Raw genomic sequence first — 19,038 nt, 5'->3', positions numbered from 1 at the left:
TAATGTGCCCTGTGGAAGACAGAGATAACACTTCCCCTGAATAACTTCCGATGGGGTGAACTAAAATTACACATGGATAGAACTGAGTTAGAAAACCACGTATGCAAAAAGCAGAGCTCGCGACCTTCAGTGTGAACCCTGTCATATCACAACAGCCCAGCTTATTTGGGCTCCAAGATTCTTCATGGCCTGGATTGCTACTTGGTTTAATTCTTCATTTCAGAGATGGGAAATGCTTGTTTCACCCCAGTAGTAAGATGCGGGTTAGTCTGGCTGGGCAAATAATACACTTGAGAAGCCAAGGTCTCGGGTTCAAGAACCACACAGGGCCATTTTGGCTTTGCTGAGGGAAAAATTCCACTGCTGCCCACAAATCACATCCCTCATCTCAGTTCACAGACTGTTAAGGAAATGAAAGGTCGAGCTACGGATTGAGAGAAAATGTTTATATACAAAGCACATCTGATAAAACACTAGTATTCAAAATATATAATCTCTTGGAACTAAAAAGTAAGTACAAAGAATCCAGTAAAAACATGGGCAAAGGAGTTGGACAGACATGTCACCAAAGAAGACTTACAGATGAAAAATAAGCATCAGTGCCCTCAGTGATTAAAACTACAATTAGAAACCACAATGCACCTAAGAAAATGGCTAAAAGGAAAAACAAACCAAACCAGACCGTTCCAAGGCTGCAGAGAATGTACACGGCTCAGCACTAGCACTCCCAGGTAGGTACCCCATGAGAAATGAAAACGTGTCCACACAAAATCCTGTATGCATTGTCTAAAGCCACTTTAGATTCATAATCTCCCCAGCCCGAACAACCCAAACGCTCCTTGATGTGTGAATGGACAAACCAACTGTGGTTCATCTACGCAATGGAATAAAAAAGGAGCCACTGTTGACAAGTACCACGATGCGGAGACCTCCTGAATGCATTATGCCACGTGAAAGAAGCCAGACTCAAGAGGCCCCTACCTGGTGATGCCCCTTATATGTCACTCTATAGGGACAGAAGAAAGACCCACAGTAGCCAGGGGCTGGGGTAGAGGTCGAGGTGACTAAAAGGAGCACAAGGGAACATTCTGGGATTGTAGAAACGTTCCTTCTCTTTATTGTGGTGGTTGCATGTCTGTAAACAATAGTCAAAAATTTATAGAATTGCAGCCAAGTGGGTGAATTTTGTGGTATGTATATTATATTTTTATAAAGCTGACAAAAAAAAAAGAGTTCAGAAATCTCTCAGTCTGGCCTCCTCACTTGAAAGATGGGGAAACTGAGGCTTGAAGAGGGAAAAGACTTGCCCAGCATCACTTGGCTGAGCCAGGGCTGGGCTGGGCACATGGATTTCCTGAATCAGTGTCTGACGCTCTTTGCACTGGACAGTCAGGTCTCCTGGTAAGAAGCAGCTGCTCCTCGGTGCCAGCTCTTCCAGGTAGAGAACTGGGTGAGGACATACCTGCCGTGAGTCAGGTATGTAACGTGTGTCGGGCACCCACACAACCATAGGAAGGAGGAGGCTGAGGGGTGCTGGGAAGGAAATGAAGATCTGTGCGGCTGATATGAACCAAAGGGGCTTTGCCTGGATTCCAATAAGTCTACTATAGGGTGATGCCAGCTGCATAACTGAATTACAAAGGAAAATGTTCACATAATCAGAGTTTATGGAACTGGCTGTAACATTTTTGTTCTAGTTTGTCTATCTCTGGCAGAACAGAACTCACCTTGTTCTTTTCCATTGCACACTGAGATTCCATTTTCTACAACCCCCTCCCCATCTGAGCTTGGTCTCTCTGAAGACAGTTTCTGTGAAGATAAAAAGGATTAAGTTATTCTTAATATGGTTCCAAAGCCAAGTGCTGTATGATAGATCACTTAAAAGTCAACTAAAAAGTGAAAGAAAATGTGGGCCAGATTCCCAATGACAGAGATCAGGCTCAACCGTAACAGAGACCAGCTGGTGAAGTTGCTACAAAAACACCAAAAACATCAAAAATGAAGGGAAAACACACTGAAGGTGCACTATTATGTGCCATAGAAACATGTCTATTACACTCAAATCACTCTTTCTTGCAAATGATTTTGGAAAATTATTAGGATAAAAAAAGTACTCCTCTTGCCATATTATCCATATTAACCTTCCAAAAATAAAGTTCCATCATTAATTTAATTCCTCCTATCATTCACCAATAATTGGATGTCAAGTATTTGCTTTCAACAAATACATTCCGAATGTAGCCACAGAGAGACAAGTTGCTATCAGGACCCTTAAAAGAACATTTTGAAATATTTTACTCCTAACATCTCATTTTAATTAGCATAATTAGGACTCCAAGTTAGTACCGAAATAAGATGCACTGATAGAAATGGACCCCTTCCATTCCTACATGGAACCTCTGGGGTCACCGTGGAGAAAACAGCCTCCAAAATCCCCTTCTGGGGTCCTCTGCTGGATGCTTCAAACCCAAGTGCCATAGTGGACCACCAGTGGGGAGATAAAACACTGGGGGCAGCCACCAAGAAACACGCATGTTCAGCTATGACTCGGAGCCATGGCCACGTGCACCGAGGCGGCAGGGGGTGTTTGCAACCCTGCGGCACTGCGGACAAGGGCTGCCACAGGAGGGCTGGTGCACCAGGGCACTGCTCGCCAAGTTCCTGCGCAAGCCAGCAGGGCAGCAGCTCTCAAACCAAGGGGCACCTGTGAGCCAGGCCAGCAGGCCAGGGCAGCTTCAGAAACCCAGGCTCAGTGATGGACTCACAGGCACTGGGGATGCAAAACTGAATCCAATCAACCTCTTTGGAAAGCAATTTGTTTACAGCCATGCGAAGCCAGATCTTCAAAAAAGAGTTTTATCCTTGGGCCTAGTAATTCAGCTTCTAGGAATCTACCCTCTGGTAACAGGAAGGCAGCAAAGACTGAGGCAAAAGACATCAAGTACCATGTTATCTTAAAGGACCTACAGAAGAAAAAAAGAGCCTAAGGGGGTGGGAGATGGGGGTGGGGGGATAGTTATGTAAGTGGTGGAACTGTCAGACAAACCCGGAGCAGGAGATGCTGATTATGAGTTTTCAAACACTGGGAAAATCGCCGATAGTATTAAAGCTAAGGCAATACCTTTCACTAATATAAAAGTAAGTGGGAAAAAGAGCAGCACAAGAAATTTTATGCATAGATTATTCAAATTGTAAACAAAAATTATGCATAGAGAAACAGTGATTTCGAAAACGTGTTCAGAGGAGCTATCCCTAGGTGGTGAATTTGGAAGTGACTTTTTTCCTCCTATTTATGGTTTTCTGAACTTTCTCATGTGAGCAGGTATTAGTTCCATAATCAGGAAAAAAATGAAAGAAACAGGGCTGCTATGTCACCAATAGGATAAGGGATGTATTCCCGGCAGGAGATGAAACGAGGAGGGCTCGGAAAGTCCCTTGGACTCGAGTGCAGAACACTGCCTGGCAGGAAGCCGGGTCTCCAAGGAAACCTGATCAGTTAAACACAGAAAAGGAAAAGGAAAGTGCAGCAGGAAGGCCCGGCATGTGCTGGCAGAGAGGGCCTTACACATTCCTGGCCAGAACGGGGTGTATGGACAACTGGCTAGCCCCCGCCCCCCACACTGTGCTCTCTTATTCTGCCTTCAAACAAACAAAAGGAGCATGAAGCAGGAGGGGCAGGGAGAGAGAACGTAGCCTGGTCGACTGGGAGTGAGCTTCTGGAAGTACATTTGTTCAGGAGCTCTGCCCAGGTGAACCAGGTCCGCCTGCACCAGCCTCCGCAGGTATCCTGGGCATGGCACGCCCACCTCCATTATTCTTGCTGACCTGCACGAGGGTCTTGGGAAAGTGTAGAGCAAGTCTCAGCACGCCCACTGCAGAGGTGAGGAGAACAACAGCAGAGGCCACGGAGCAGGCAGGAATGCGGCGGCTTGAACGCCGGGCTCTGACCACACCACCCGTCCGCCATCCTCTAAAGCCAGAGGGCCGCGGGCTTAGCCAGTATGGTGTGAGGGCTCACAGGGGAAAGGATTTACGTAATTTGGAATGCAAAAATAAGGAGACTTCTGTAAAAGGATTTTGAAAATTGACAGCCCTCTAAACAGTTACAAAGAAAAGGGAATGGGACATTAATCAGCAGCAGATTCCTTGCCCCCACTGTATATGCGTTTGGAGTTTTGAGAAGGATCTAGAACATCTTGGTCCTCTTATCAGAAGATGTGGAAATGGACCCACATCCAGATTCTGACTCTGCTGCTGCAAAGCCATGTGGCCATGCCCAAGTGCAGCTCCCCATCCCTACACAGGAGTTGATAAAATGACTGACTCCAGCTTAGGACTGAGTGGGCACTTTAAAAATGGTGGCAAACTTTATCACTCCATTGGCTGCCCACCTGAATGGATGGGGAGCAGGACTGCATTTTTTTTCTATGAAAGGCTGAAATTCTCAGAGAGTGTTATTTAAAACTTTGAGAACAGCCTAAATCAATGTTGAGGCTACTGTCTACAGAAATAAATACTCTGCTTACCTTCTCCAGCTCCGCCTTGTGCACCGGGGAACTTGATGGGGGAGGACACTCGGGGCCCAGCGGCCCGCTGCACCCACTGTAGACCTCCTTTATCACCTGCAAAAAAGGGCAGAATTTCCTGAGTGTGCCAAGGGCAGAGGTGCTTACAGGGAGGGTATAACCGTGGGATCAACCCAGCAGAGGCAAACCGGGAGGGCAGGAAATCCATGGAGTTCCAGGGTGCCAGGAATTCGTTTGTTCCTTCCTTTATTCACTTGTTCACCCAGTGTTGATCGAAATCCTAGGGGGTGATGCATGGGAGGGTCCTGCTCGTGCACCTTACCCATTCCAGGATAATTTATATATCACCATAAATAATGAATACCACCAAAGAGAGAGAAAGAGAGAAGTAAGTAGCAGTAAGTGCTACAACGAATGACAGACGGTGCTTTAACGGAAAGGAGGGTGGCTAACTTGGATCAAGAGCCCAGGGAAGGCCTAACTGAGATAACACCCAGGCTGTGGCTGAGTGCACAGAAGGGACTGGCCATGGGAGGAAGTGGCGGAGAAGGTCCCGTGCGGAGAGGACCACCGGAGCCGAGGCCCCAAGAGGGATGTGGGTGTGTGGCGGGCAGAGTGCTGCATGGCAGGTGAGAGGGGAGAGAGGAGGGGGGTGAGCGGGAACCAGGGGGAAGATGGCACTGTACATGCATGATGAGAAGCAGGAGTTTCTTTCTGGGAAGCAATAAGCACAGAGGTCAAGAGTGAGAGCCCCAGGGCCAGGCCGCCTGAGGCTGACCCTGGCTCAAACACTGGATGAGCGACTCTGGCTTCAGTGAACCCCTTTGAAAAACGCAGCTGCGAGAGGGCTCACCTCCTAGAGACTAAGGGACTGAAAGCAGCACCTGGACCTCTCCCTCACACACGGTGGGAGCCAGTGTTCCTGCTCTGGGCTAGTCTTGCTGAGGGGCCAGCTCGAGGTCGATCGCAGGGGCCTGAGGTGTGCGGGCAGTGAGCCGCCTTGCAAGGAGGATGGCGGGGTGTGAGGGAAACCATCGTGGACTAAATAAGCTCTGGGAAGCCCCCTCAGGGAAGCGAGGCACTGCCCCTGCGGAGCCGGGACTGAGGCCAGACGCCTGCCCCACACTGGACATAGAGTGCATGACCCAGCGATGGTCCGGGGGCTTCCATGAGCACGCGCGTCAGCATCGGAGAACTCAGCAGCAGCTTTGAAGACAGCACCCACATTCCAAGTGCAGATTCCTGGTGCTGGATGGGACAGAGACTTTCTGCTCAAAGAATTGAGGTCAGTTGTTTTCACCTGTTGTGGCTCCTTGAAGGATTCGTGCCAAGAGGCTGCCTTTATTTCACCTGACAGGGAACTCTACCAAGATACAGGTGACTGCCTAAAAGGCAGTTTTCAAAAATATTTAAAAGCAAATGTATTAGCCACTGCCACCCAGGGCAAGGAAAAACTGTTGAGACAAACAGTAGACACCAAAAAGTCTGAGAAGAAAAGTCAGGGATTTAAAAACTTTGACGCATAAGGGCCATTAAAATCTCCCCACTTACTACTGTGAATCTAAAAGGTTGTACAGAGCACACACTTAGAAAAGGCCTAAGAAGGCCCTAAGTCCTCACCTTTGACTGACCTTCGGCTCTGCGCAAGCAGCAAGTGAAGGCCAAGGCAGGGCTGTAAACTGCCCCCTGAGTACTGAAGGAGTGCCCAAACACACCCACAGCCCACCAGCAAAGACTGGGAGGATTTTACTGTTGTTGTTGCTGTTTGTTTGTATTTTTAATTCTAGATGTTTTAAGGAAATTGTCAAGTCACTAGCTGACCATTAAGCTAACTGGAGACTTCAGTGGCCACACAAAACAAAGAATACAAACTTACAATATTAGCTCAGAAAAGTCACTAAATAAACAGCAGCCACCACAACAGGGAGCAACAACAAACAGGAGTGGGAAGACTCTGATTCTAGAGTTTATATATTTGTAATATTTGGAAGGTCCAGTTGTCAACAAAGAATTACAAGGCAGGCAGACAGTCAAGTATGGGCTATACACTGAAAAAAAGAAAAAAGAAAATAGAAACTTGCCCTGCAAAACCCGGAAATCAGAACATGGCATCTACAGTAGTGCATACTCTAGTATTATAAATATGCTCAAAGAGCTACAGTAATTAATTAAATTAGATAGGGGAAATCAGAGAAATTCTAAGAGTGTTCCAAAGAGTTGAAGTCAACCACAGAGATGGTGAAGATAAACAAAGCACTAAAAGAAATAATTCACCAAAGAGGATCAACAAATTTGAACCCAAAACAACAAAACTGAACAAAACTGAATTTACATCCACTGAGATTATCGAATCTAAGATGAAAAAAGAATGCAGAAAAGTGAACAGAGCCTAAGAAACTTGTGGGACACCATCAAGTGAACCAACATATGTATAATAGGAGTCCCAGAAGGAGAAGAGAGGGGGAAAGGGGCCGAAAGAATATTTGAAGAAATAATGGTTGAAAATTTCCCAAATTTGATGAAAGACATGAATCTACACATCAAAGAAGCTCAATGAACTCCAAATAGGATAAACTTGAAGAAATCCACTCTGGGACATATTATAATCAAACTGTCGAAAGTCAAAGATAAAGAGAGTATTCTGAAAGCACCAAGAGAGAAGCATCTTGTTATGTGCAAGGGATCGTCAATAAGATCAATAGCTGATTTTTCACCAGAAACTATGAAGGCCAGAAGGCAGTGGAGTGGCATATTCAAAATTTTGAATGAAAACAACTGCCAATCAAGAATACTATATCCAGCAAGACTATCATCCAAAAATGAAGGATAATTTAGCATATTTCCAGATCAACAAAAATTGAGTTTGTTGCTAGTAAACCTGCCCTCCAAAAATTGCTAAAAGAAGTTATTCAGCCTGAAGTGAAAGGACGCTAGAGAGTAACTTGAGTCCAATGAAATAAAATACACTGGTAAAGTTAGTCACACATGTAAATATAAAAGATAGTATAAGTGTATTTCTGGTTAGTTCTTCTTTTTTCCTGTATTATTTAAAAGACAGCTACATAAAATAAATCAATTCCAGCAGAGGTACAACATGTAAAGATGTAATCTGTAATAATAACAGGTGGGTGGGGGACAGATCTATACAGGAGCAGTTTTTATATAACAGGAAGACAGCAATGGAGGAATTGAGCAACAAAATTATGACCTAGAAAACTGAGAGCAAATGGCAATCTAACTCTTTCCTTATCAGTAATTACATTAGATGTAAATTGGTTAAATTCTAATTAAAAGGCAGAGATTGGCAGAACAGTTTAAGGAAACCATGAGTCAACTGTTGCTGTGTACAAAAGATTCACTTTAGAACCAAAGACATAAATGCAATGACAGTGAAAGAATGAAAAAAGATAATCCATGCAAACACTAACCAAAAGATAATTGGAGTGGCTATACTAATATCAGGCAAGATAGACATTAAGGCAAAAATTGCTATAAGAGATAAAGAAGAACATTATATATTGATAAAAGAGTCAATCCATCAAGAAGATATAAAAATTATAAATGTATCTATCAGCAGACTCCTGACATATATGAAGCAAAAATGATAGGTGAAAGGGAAAATAACAGTTGTATTTGGAGACTTCAACACCCCAACTTTCTGTTGGGTCGAATTGGACAAAAGATAAACCAAGAAGTAGATCTGAATAACATATAAAGCAGCCAGATATAACACAGAACACTCCATCCAACCACAGCAGAATACACTTTCTTCTCAACTGCACATGGGACATTCTAGAAAACCCATGTTAGGCCAAAAAATGTGTCAATAAATTCTAGAAGACTAGAATCATATGAAGTATTATCTCTGACCACAATGGAATAAAATTAGAAATCAACAGAAGGAAAATTGACAAATATGTGGAAGTAAAAAAATATGTATACACTTAAGCAGTTCATCGAAGAAGTTAGTAAATGCTTGCAGGTTAATGGAAATGAAACAAAACATACCAAAACTAATGGAATGAAGCAAAAGCAATGCTCAAGGAAATTTGTAGCTATACCAACATTAAAGAAGAATGATCTCAAATCAATAACCTGATCTTCCACCTTGATGAGCTAGAAAAAGAAGAGCAAACCCAAAGCCAGCAGTGACTTACGGAAGATGGTGGTTAGGAGAGACAGGGCAAAAAAACACCTCCATGAAAAATACTAGATAAAAGCTAGAAAGTCACCCAGAACACCAGTTCCAGTGATGCACCAGCTGGACAAGGTCTGCTAAATCCACAGGGATGGTGCACTTGGTGGAACCCAGAGTCTGTGTTCTGAAATGAGTGAGCAAGCCTGCTGAATATCTGGCAGCCATGCTGCAGTGTGGGGTAACTGTGGGCTGGCATTTGGAGTTGGAATAGTTCTTTTTTAAAAAACCCGAAAGCGGTTGCAGATACAGCAGCAAGAGCTGTACAGTGAAGCGCAGCAGGAATGGGCTGTGGGTACACCTCAACATCTGGCGTGAATGATAACCTTTTGCACACCCACTGCTAACTGTCTCGGAGTGAGGAAGGCAGAGATTAGCCAAAAGGGGAAAACAAAAACCACACACCTTACAGCCATCTTCCCGGTGGGCTGGGAACACTCCTGCCCGGCGCTGGTGCCACAGCCCAGAGCAGCACCAAAAAACCCAGTGCGATGGTGTTTCCAGCAATACGCGCGCAAGCCCCAATATCAGGCATGGACAGTAGCCTTTTGTGCACCCACAGCTAATTGTCCCGGAGCCCGGAAGGCTGAGCTGTGTGAAAAAGGGGAAATTAACAAGCTCCGTTCAGCCATCCTTTCAGCAGGCTGGGAACAACCCTACACGGCCCGGCAGCCCAGAACTTCCCTTGGGGGATGGCGTGCACTTGTGATGTAGCACAGTCTTCCCTCAGCAGAGGTCCTAGATGGGCACGGCTTGGAAGAGGTACCCACAAGGAAATTCCAGGGACCATACACCAATACCAAGGACTTGTGGGTCAGCGGCAGAGACAAACTGTGGCGAGAATGAACTGCAGTTTTACATTCTTGCAACAGCCTTAAATCTCCAGGAACAGCTGGGAGGTTTGATTACTAAAGCCGCCCTCTCTCCCTAACCGCTCAGACACACACCCCAAATTCAGGGCGGGCAGCACCAACAACACATGCAAACTTGGTGCACGAATTGGACCCCCACAAGAATCAGACTCCCACACACCACAAAGACAAAGCTGGGGAGAACCGGCTTGAGGGGAATAGGTGGCTCACAGACGCCATCTGCTGGCTAGTTAGAGAAAGTGTACTCCGCGAAACTATAGATCTGCCAAATTAGACAGGAGCCAATAAATTAGTCTGCATATCCTAAAAGAACTCTATCAAGTTAAGCAAATGCCAAGAGGCCAAAAACAACAGAAAATTTTAGAGCCTATGAAAAAACCAGACGATATGGATAACCCAAACCCAAACACCCAAATCAAAAGATCAGAGGAGACACAGTACTTGGAGCAATTAATCAAAGAACTAAAGACAAACAATAAGAGCATGGCACAGGATATAAAGGAAATGAAGAAGACCCTAGAAGAGCATAAAGAAGAAATTGCGTGAGTAAATAAAAAAATAGATGATCTTATGGAAATAAAAGACACTATCGACCAAATTAAAAAGATTCTGGATACTCACAGTACAAGACAGAGGAAGCTGAACAACAAATCAGTGACCTGGAGAAGGACAAAATGGAAAATAAAAGAACGAAAGAAAGAATGGGGAAAAAATTTGAAAAAATCGAAATGGACCTCAGGGATATGATAGATAATATAAAATGTCCAAATGTAAGACTCATTGGTGTCCCAGAAGGAGAAGAGAAGGGTAAAGGTCTAGAAAGAGTATTCAAAGAAATCGTTGGGGAAAAATTCCCAAATCTTCTACACAACATAAATACACAAAGCATAAATGCCCAGCGAACTCCAAACAGAATAAATCCAAATAAACTCACTACAAGACAAATTCTGATCAGACTGTCAAATATTGAAGAGAAGGAGCAAGTTCTGAAAGCAGCAAGGGAAAAGCAATTCACCACATACAAAGGAAACAACATTAAGTAGTGACTACTCAGCAGCCACCATGGAGGTGAGAAGGCAGTGGCATGACACATTGAAAATTCTGAGAGAGAAAAATTGCCAATCAAGAATTCTTTATCCAGCAAAGCTCTCCTTCAAATCTGAGGGAGAGCTTAAATTTTTCACAGACAGACAAATGCTGGGAGATTTTGCTAATAAAAGACCTGCCCTACTTGAGATACTAAAGGGAGCTCTACAGACAGAGAAACAAAGAAAGGAGAGAGAGAGATGGAGAAAGGTTCAGTACTAAAGAGATTCAATATTGGTTCATTAAAGGACAATAAGAGAGAGAGGGAAAACATATATCTGACAAACATAAACCAAGGGATAGGATGGCTGATTTAAGAAATGCCTTCATAGTAATAACGTTGAATGTAAATGGATTAAACACCCCAATAAAAAGATATAGATAGACAGAATGGATCAAAAAATATGAACCATCAATATGTTGCATACAAGAGACTCATCTTAGACACAGGGACATAAAGAAACTGAAAGTGAAAGGATGGAAAAAATCATTTCATGCAAGCTATAGCCAAAAGAAAGCAGGAGTAGCCATATTAATCTAAGATAAAACAGACTTCAAATGCAAGGATGTTATGAGGGATCAAGAAGGCCACTACATTCTAATAAAAGGGGCAATTCAACAAGAATAACAATCATAAATGTTAATGCACCCAGTCAAGGTGCCACAAAATACATGAGACAAACACTGGCAAAACTAAAGGAAGCAATCTGATGTTTCCACAATAATTGTGGGAGACTTCAACACATCACTCTCTCCTATAGATAGATCAACCAGACAGAAGACCAATAAGGAAATTGAGAACCTAAACAATCTGATCAATGAATTTGATTTAACAGACATATATAGAACATTACATCTCAAATCACCAGGATACACATTCTTCTCTTAAGCTCACGGAATGTTCTCCAGAATAGACCATATGCTGGGACATAAAAAAAGCCTCAATAAATTCAAAAAAATTGAAATTATTCAAAGCACATTCTCTGACCACAATGGAATACAATTAGAAGTCAATAACCATCAGAGACATAGAAAATTCACAAATACCTAGAGGTTAAACAAAACGCTCCTAAACAATCAGTGGGTTAAAGAAGCAATAGCAAGAGAAATTGCTAAATATATAGAAATGAATAAAAATGAGAACACAACATATCAAAACTTATGGGATGCAGCAAAAGTGGTACAGAGGGGGAAGTTTATAGCACTAAACACATACATCAAAAAGGAAGAAAGAGCTAAAATCACAGAACTAATGGAGCAACTGAAGAAGCTAGAAAAAGAACAGCAAACTAATCCTAAACCAAGTAGAAGAAAAGAAATAACAAGAACTAAAGCAGAAATAAATGACAGAGAACAAGAAAACAATAGAGAGAATAAATAACACCAAGAGTTGGTTCTTTGAGAAGATCAACAAGATTGACAAGTCCCTGCCTAGACTGACAAAATCAAAAAGAGAGAAGACCCATATAAACAAAATAATGAATGAGAAAGGTGACAGTACTGTCAATCCTGAAGAAATTTAAAAAATTATAAGAGGATACTATGAACAACTGTATGCCAACAAACTGGATAATGTAGAGGAAATGGACAATTTCCTGGAAACGCATGAACAACCTAGACTGACCAGAGAAGAAATAGAAGACTACAACCAACCCATCACAAGCAAAGAGATTCAATCGGTCATCAAAAAGCTTCCCACAAATAAATGTCCAGGGCCAGATGGCTTCACAGGGGAATTCTACCAAACTTTCCAAAAAGAACTGACACCAATCTTACTTAAACTCTTTCAAAACCTTGAAGAAAATGGAACACTACTTAACTCATTTTATGAAGCTAACATCACTCTACCAAAACCAGGCAAAGATGCCACAAAAAAGGAAGACTACAGGCCAATTTCCCTGATGAATATAGATGCAAAAAAAAAAAAAAAAAAAAAAAATACTTGCAAATCAAATCCAAAGACACATTAAAAAAATCATATACCATGTCCAAGTGGGGGTTCATTCCAGGCATGCAAGGATGGTTCAACATAAGAAAATCAATGTAATACAACGCATTAACAAATCAAAAGAGAAAATTCAAATGATCATCTCAATAGACGCTGAAAAAGCATTTGACAAAATTCAGCATCCCTTTTTGATAAAAGCACTCCAAAAGGTAGGAATTGAAGGAAACTTCCCCAATATGATAAAGGTCATATATGAGAAACCCATAGCCAGCATAGTACTCAATGGTGAGAGACTGACAGCCTTCCCTCTAAGATCAGGAATGAGACAAGGATGCCCGCTATCACCACTGTTATTCAACATTGTGCTGGAAGTGCTAGCCAGGGCAATCCGGCAAGACAAAGAAATAAAAGGCATCCAAATTGGAAAGGAAGAAGTAAAACTGTCATTATTTGCAGATGATATGGTCTTATATCCGGAAAACCCTGAGAAATCAATGATATAGCTACTGGAGCTAATAAACAAATTTAGCAAAGTAGCGGGATACAAGATTAATGCACGTAAGTCAGTAATGCTTCTATATGCTAGAAATGAACAAACTGAAGAGACACTCAAGAAAAAGATACCATTTTCAATAGCAACTAAAAAAATCAAGTACCTAGGAATAAACTTAACCAAAGATGTAAAAGACCTATACAAAGAAAACTACATAACTCTACCAAAAGAAATAGAAAGGGAGCTTAAAAGATGGAAAAATATTCCATGTTCATGGATAGGAAGGCTAAATGTCATTAAGATGTCAATTCTACCCAAACTCATCTACAGATTCAATGCAATCCCAATCAAAATTCCAACAACCTACTTTGCAGAAGAGGAAAGGCTAGTTATTAAATTTATTTGGAAAGGGAAGATGCTTTGAATTGCTAAAAACACTCTAAAAAAGAAAAATGAAGTGGGAGGACTTACACTCCCTGAATTTGAAGCTTACTATAAAGCACAGTAGTCAAAACAGCATGGTACTGGCACAAACACAGATAAATCGGTCAATGGAATCAAATTGAGAATTCGGAGATAGACTCCCAGATCTATAAGGCCCCCAAAGTCACTGAACCGGGACATAACAGTCTGTTCAACAAATGGGTCTGGGAAAGTTGGATATCCATATCCAAAAGAATGACAGAGGACCCCTACCTCACACCCTACACAAAAATTAACTCAAAGTGGATCAAAGACCTCAATATAAAAGACAGTACCATAAAACTCCTAGAAGATAATGTAGGGAGATATCTTCAAGACCTTGTATTAGGAGGTCACTTCTTAGACCTTACACCCAAAGCACAAGCAACAAAGGAAAAAATAGATAAATGTGAACTCCTCAAGCTTAAAAGTTTCTGTACCTCTAAGGAATTTGTCAAAAAGGTGAAGACGCAGCCAACTCAATGGGAAAAAATTTTGGGAAACCATGTATCTTGCATATATAAAGAAATTCTACAACTCAATGACAATAGCACAGACAGCCCAAATATAAAATGGGCAAAAGATATGAAGAGACAGTTCTCTGAAAGGGAAATACAAATGGCCAAGAAAAACATGAAAAAATGTTCAGCTTCACTAGCTATTAGGTACAAATTAAGACCACAGTGAGATACCATTTCACACCAATTAGAATGGCTGCCATTAAACAAACAGGAAACTACAAATGCTGGAGAGGATGTGGAGAACTTGGAACTCTTATTCATTGTTGGTGGGACTGTATAATGGTTCAGCCACTCTGGAAGTCAGTCTGGCAGTTCCTTAGAAAACTAGATAGAGAGTTACCCTTTGATCCAGCAATTACACTTCTCAGTATCTACCGGAAGATCTGAAAGCCATGATGAGAACAGATATCTGCATGCCAATGTTCATAGCAGCATTATTCACAATTGCCAAGAGATGGAAACAACCCAAATGTCCTTCAACAGATGAGTGGATAAATAAACTGTGGCATATACACACAATGGAATACTATGCAGCAATAAAAAGGAACAATGTCGTGAAACATATGACAACTTGGATGATCCTTGAAGACATAATGCTAAGAGAAATAAGCCAGGCACAAAAAGAGAAATATTATATGCTACCACTAACATAAACATTGCTGGGGGAAAATGCAAGGGTGTTGGGCTTCCCCACCTCAATGGTTGCTGATGTGCTCACAGACACAGGGGACTGGTGGTTTGATGGGCTGAGCCCTCAATCACGGGATTTGCCCTTGGGAAGACTGTTACTGCAAAGGAGAGGCTAGGCCTGCTTATAATTGTGCCTAAGAGCCTCCTCCCAAATGCCTCTTTGTTGCTCAGATGTGGCCTTCTCTCTCTAGCTAAGCCAACTTGGCAGGTGAAATCACTGCCCTCCCTCCTACGTGGGATCTGACACCCAGGGGTGTAAATCTCCCTGGCAATGTGGAATATGACTCCCAGGGAGGAATCTGGACCCGTCATTGTGGAATGGAGAACGTCTTCTTGACCAAAAGGGGGATGTGAAAAGAAATGAAATAAGTTTCAGTGGTTGAGAGATTCCAAAAGGAGCCGAGAGGTCACTCTGTTGGGCACTCTTAAGCACAATATAGACAACCATTTTTAGGGTCTAATGAATTGGAGTAGCTAGCAGTAAATACCTGAAACTATCAAACTACAACCCAGAACCCCTGAATCTTGAAGGTGATTGTATAAAAATCTAGCTTATGAGGGGTGACAAGGTGATTGGGAAAGCCATGTGGATCACACTCCCCTTTGTCAAGTGTATGAATGGATGAGTAGAAAAACGGGGGCAAAAAAAGAAAAAACACCCAGTGTTCTTTTTTTACTTTAATTGTTCTTTTTCACTTTAATTTTTATTCTTATTACTTTTGTGTGTGTGGTAATGAAAATGTACAAAACTTAATTTTGGTGATGGACACACAACTATATGGTGGTACCGTGAACAAGTGATTGTACGCTTTGCATGACTGCGTGGTATGTGAATATGTCTCAATAAAATTGAATTATTTAATAAAAAACAAAACAAAACGAAACAAAAACCAAAGCCAGCAGAAGGAAGGAAATAAAATTTAGAGTGGAGAGAAGTGAAAGAGGAAAACAGAATCAATAAAACCAAAAATCGGTTCTCTGAAAAGATGAATAAATTTGGCAAACTTTTAGCTAGACTGACCAAGAACAAAAGAACACCAAAATTACTAAAATAAGCAATAAAGTAGGAACATTACCATCAACATTACAGGGATAGAAAAGGAATATATGAGAATACTATGAACAATTGTATGCTATCAAATTAGATAACCTGGATGAAATGGATAAAGTCCCGGAAACAAACTGCTAAAACTGACTCAAGAAAAATTAGAAAATTTGAATAGGTCTATGACAAATAATCAAATCCTTCCACCAACAAAAAGGTCCAGGACCAGATGGCTTCACTGGGGAACCTACCATAAAAAAACATCAGTCTTTCTCAAATTCTGCTAAAAAACAGAGAAGGGTATGCTTCCCAGCTTGTTCTGCAAGGCCCATATTACCCTAACACCTACCACAGCACCAGAAAGCACAATACAGACCAGTGTCCCAGCAAGTGCACATTCCAAAATCCTTAACAAAATGCCAGAAAACGCAATCCAGCAGCATATTAAAAGAATTATTATATACCATGACTAAGTAATTCCAATCTGAAATATATAACCAGGAAAAATAAAAACAAAGCTGTGCACAAATATTTATAGTAGCAATTTTCACAATAGCCAGAAAGTGGGAACAACCCAGATGTCCATTAACTAATGAATGGATAAACAAAATATGGCATCACCGTATACAGGGATACCATTCTGCCATAAATAGGAATGATTTACTGATACATGCTACAACGTGGTACCTTGGAAACATCGTGTTATGCGAAATAGCTAGAAAAGGCCACACGTTGTAGGATGCCATTTCTATGACCATCCAGAAAAGGCAAATCATAGTCCCTGAAGCAGATTAGTAGTTGTCAGGGGCTGGGGAAAGGGGTAACGGGGTGTGACCGCTTGATGAAAATGTTCAGAATTAGGTAGTGATGGTTGTACCACATTGAGAATGTGCTGGAAGTCACTGAATTATATACTTTAAAATAGTTAAAATGGTGAATTTTATGTTATATGAATTTTACCTCAATAAAAAGAAATCATTTCTATTCAAAAAAGACACACACAAACCAACCAACCAAAAAACCAGCACCTAGAACATAGTAAATAAGCTGTGCGCTATTATAAGACTTTAGATACCATCCTGGTTGTTGTGGGGAGAACGGGGCAAAGGGCAGCCATGAGGGGAGTCGGGGGGGCCGCAGCCGTCGTGGTGACGGGAGGAGCGAGGGAGCGGGGGCGCTTGGAGGAAGACACAGGGGTCCCGTGGGTGGACGAGCTCTGCGGCCCACGGGCAAGTGGACCCCAGACGGCGCCTGGACTTCTGCTGTTAGCAGCTGGGCGCCCAGGGTGCCCTTTACTCAGATGGAGAAGACGAGGGAACCCGGCTGGGTGGGAGAGAAGCCCAGTGGGGAACTCTGGAGTCCTAGGCGAATTCCCAGTCACAGCAGGAAATAAATTCAGGAGGAACTGGAAAGATGACACCTGAAGCCGTGGCCTGGGTGGGTTCACCAGGGGAGAGGGTGAGGCCAAGAGGGAGGTCAAGGGTGCAGGCCGAGAGCCGCCGGGCCCTCGGGGCTGGAGTGAAAGCGGGGAGGCTGGTGGAAGGAGCTGCATGGACCAGGCAGGGAGGCAGGCGGAGGACGGGGAGCACAGCCCCAAGGAGCAGGGGGGGAGCAGAGAAAAGGCTGGTTTCAGGCAGTGGAGCCGGACAGACAGACAACTCCTCGAGAGGAGTCACTGAAAAAGCAGCAGAGGGATGGGGGGCGGAGGGATGTCAGGAGGGGCACTTACGGAAGAGATGAGCATGGAAGGATTTTCCGAAGACGGGAGTGGACAACGAGAGCCAGAGGACAGGTGGGCACGTGGGCCTTTTCTAGGACAAGGATGGACACTCCGTCCATCCGAGCAGGTCCCAGGACGGCACGGCGGGGCAGTGTGTGCGGCGCTGGGAGTGGGGGGGACCTCCCGGGAGTTTGGAAATAAGAACACCCGGTTGCAGCTGCATGGCCTGGGTGGACGTCTCTAGCCCCTCTGGGCCTGTTTCCTCCCTAGCAAAGGAAGGAGTGTCAAGATTACCTGCTTGCAAAACGATAGTTGAATTACGAGAAAATGAGACACCACATGCCAAATACACAAGCACCCAGCATACAGACAAGCAAACGCGGTGGGGGCCATCACTATATAATTAGAGCCATAATTTGGTGTTCTTCTGATTTATGTCACGAGCTCGGAAGCTGATCCTGGGCGAGGAATGATTCTTTGCACGGGGGACGGTCCCAGCCGCCCCTGACACAGTCGGCCGCGGTTCCTCCGCCAATTGCTGAACTCTCAGGCCATTCCAGGCCCAGCTCTGGTCCCAGCCCAAAGTGAGACAGACGGGCTCCAGCTTTTGCGGAACTTCTGTTCTTGTCACTGAAAAGTGCACAGGCTGACCTTCAAAATGTCTGCCCTTCTTTTTCAAACTGAGCTGCAATTTGAGTTAAACCCCAGCCCCCCCTGGGCAACAGGGAACCGAGGGCCCAGATAGCTGTGTGGCAATTCTGCAACAGGAGCTGCACAGATCTCTCCAAATCCGCTTGGCCGCCCGGGCCCTGGGATCACATCCAACGACTGACAAGGGGCCGGGAGACCCGGCTGGTTAGTGAAACAATAACAAATGGATGCCCACATTTGAGATTTAAAAAGGAAAAAAAAACAAAACAAAAACGAATCCTCGAGAGCTTGTGGCAGTGTTTTTCCGCTCGGCAATTTTGAGGTGTGAAAGGACAATCAAGTGGACTCTGACCCAGAGCCCTCCAGCTTCTAAATGTACCCAGAGGGCGACGTGCCAGCTTCTCTCTTGGCTCTTCCTGGTTCTGGGAGAACTTGCCCGCGGCTCTTTTCTGTACTTGGTCTTCATGCCCTCACCCAACCCAGGCTGGCTATTCATCTTCAACTTACACGGCAGAACCGTATGTGATGTGAGGGAAAGAGTGGGTCTTTTCCTGGGGAAGGGGCATCACACAATGGAAAGCCCCTGGGCTTTCGTCTCAGACAGCTCTGGGTTTAAATCCCACTTCAGCCACTTGCTGCAGAGAGACAGGGAATGGCTTAGCTTCTGAGCCTCAGTCTCCTCAACTATAAAATGGCAAAATAATGACTCGGGGTTGCTGTGAAGATTAAATGATAAAAGAAAAGCACAGCATCCAGCCCAGTAGTTCTCCCACAACAGGCACCAAGTGAACTTGAGTCCCTTCCCAGGATTTTAGTTTTAAAGGAATAA

General features: G+C 43.4%; 1 protein-coding gene across 3 annotated transcripts in view; it reads right to left on the bottom strand.

Annotated features, from left to right (window-relative positions):
• AFAP1 (actin filament associated protein 1) overlaps nt 1-19,038 on the bottom strand; it is a 191,569-nt gene that overhangs the window by 57,875 nt on the left and 114,656 nt on the right. For all 3 annotated transcript variants that reach the window (XM_037829327.1, XM_037829329.1, XM_037829328.1), the window contains exons 7-8: nt 4,527-4,622; nt 1,728-1,809 (exon numbers count right to left, since the gene is read on the bottom strand). In XM_037829327.1, the coding sequence (XP_037685255.1) occupies nt 1,728-1,809; nt 4,527-4,622 (178 nt within the window). The remainder of the gene's footprint in view (nt 1-1,727; nt 1,810-4,526; nt 4,623-19,038) is intronic.

Source organism: Choloepus didactylus, chromosome 3, assembly GCF_015220235.1.
Source record: "Choloepus didactylus isolate mChoDid1 chromosome 3, mChoDid1.pri, whole genome shotgun sequence".
Taxonomy (NCBI): Eukaryota; Metazoa; Chordata; class Mammalia; order Pilosa; family Megalonychidae; genus Choloepus; species Choloepus didactylus.
This window is presented reverse-complemented; position numbering and strand designations above follow the sequence as displayed.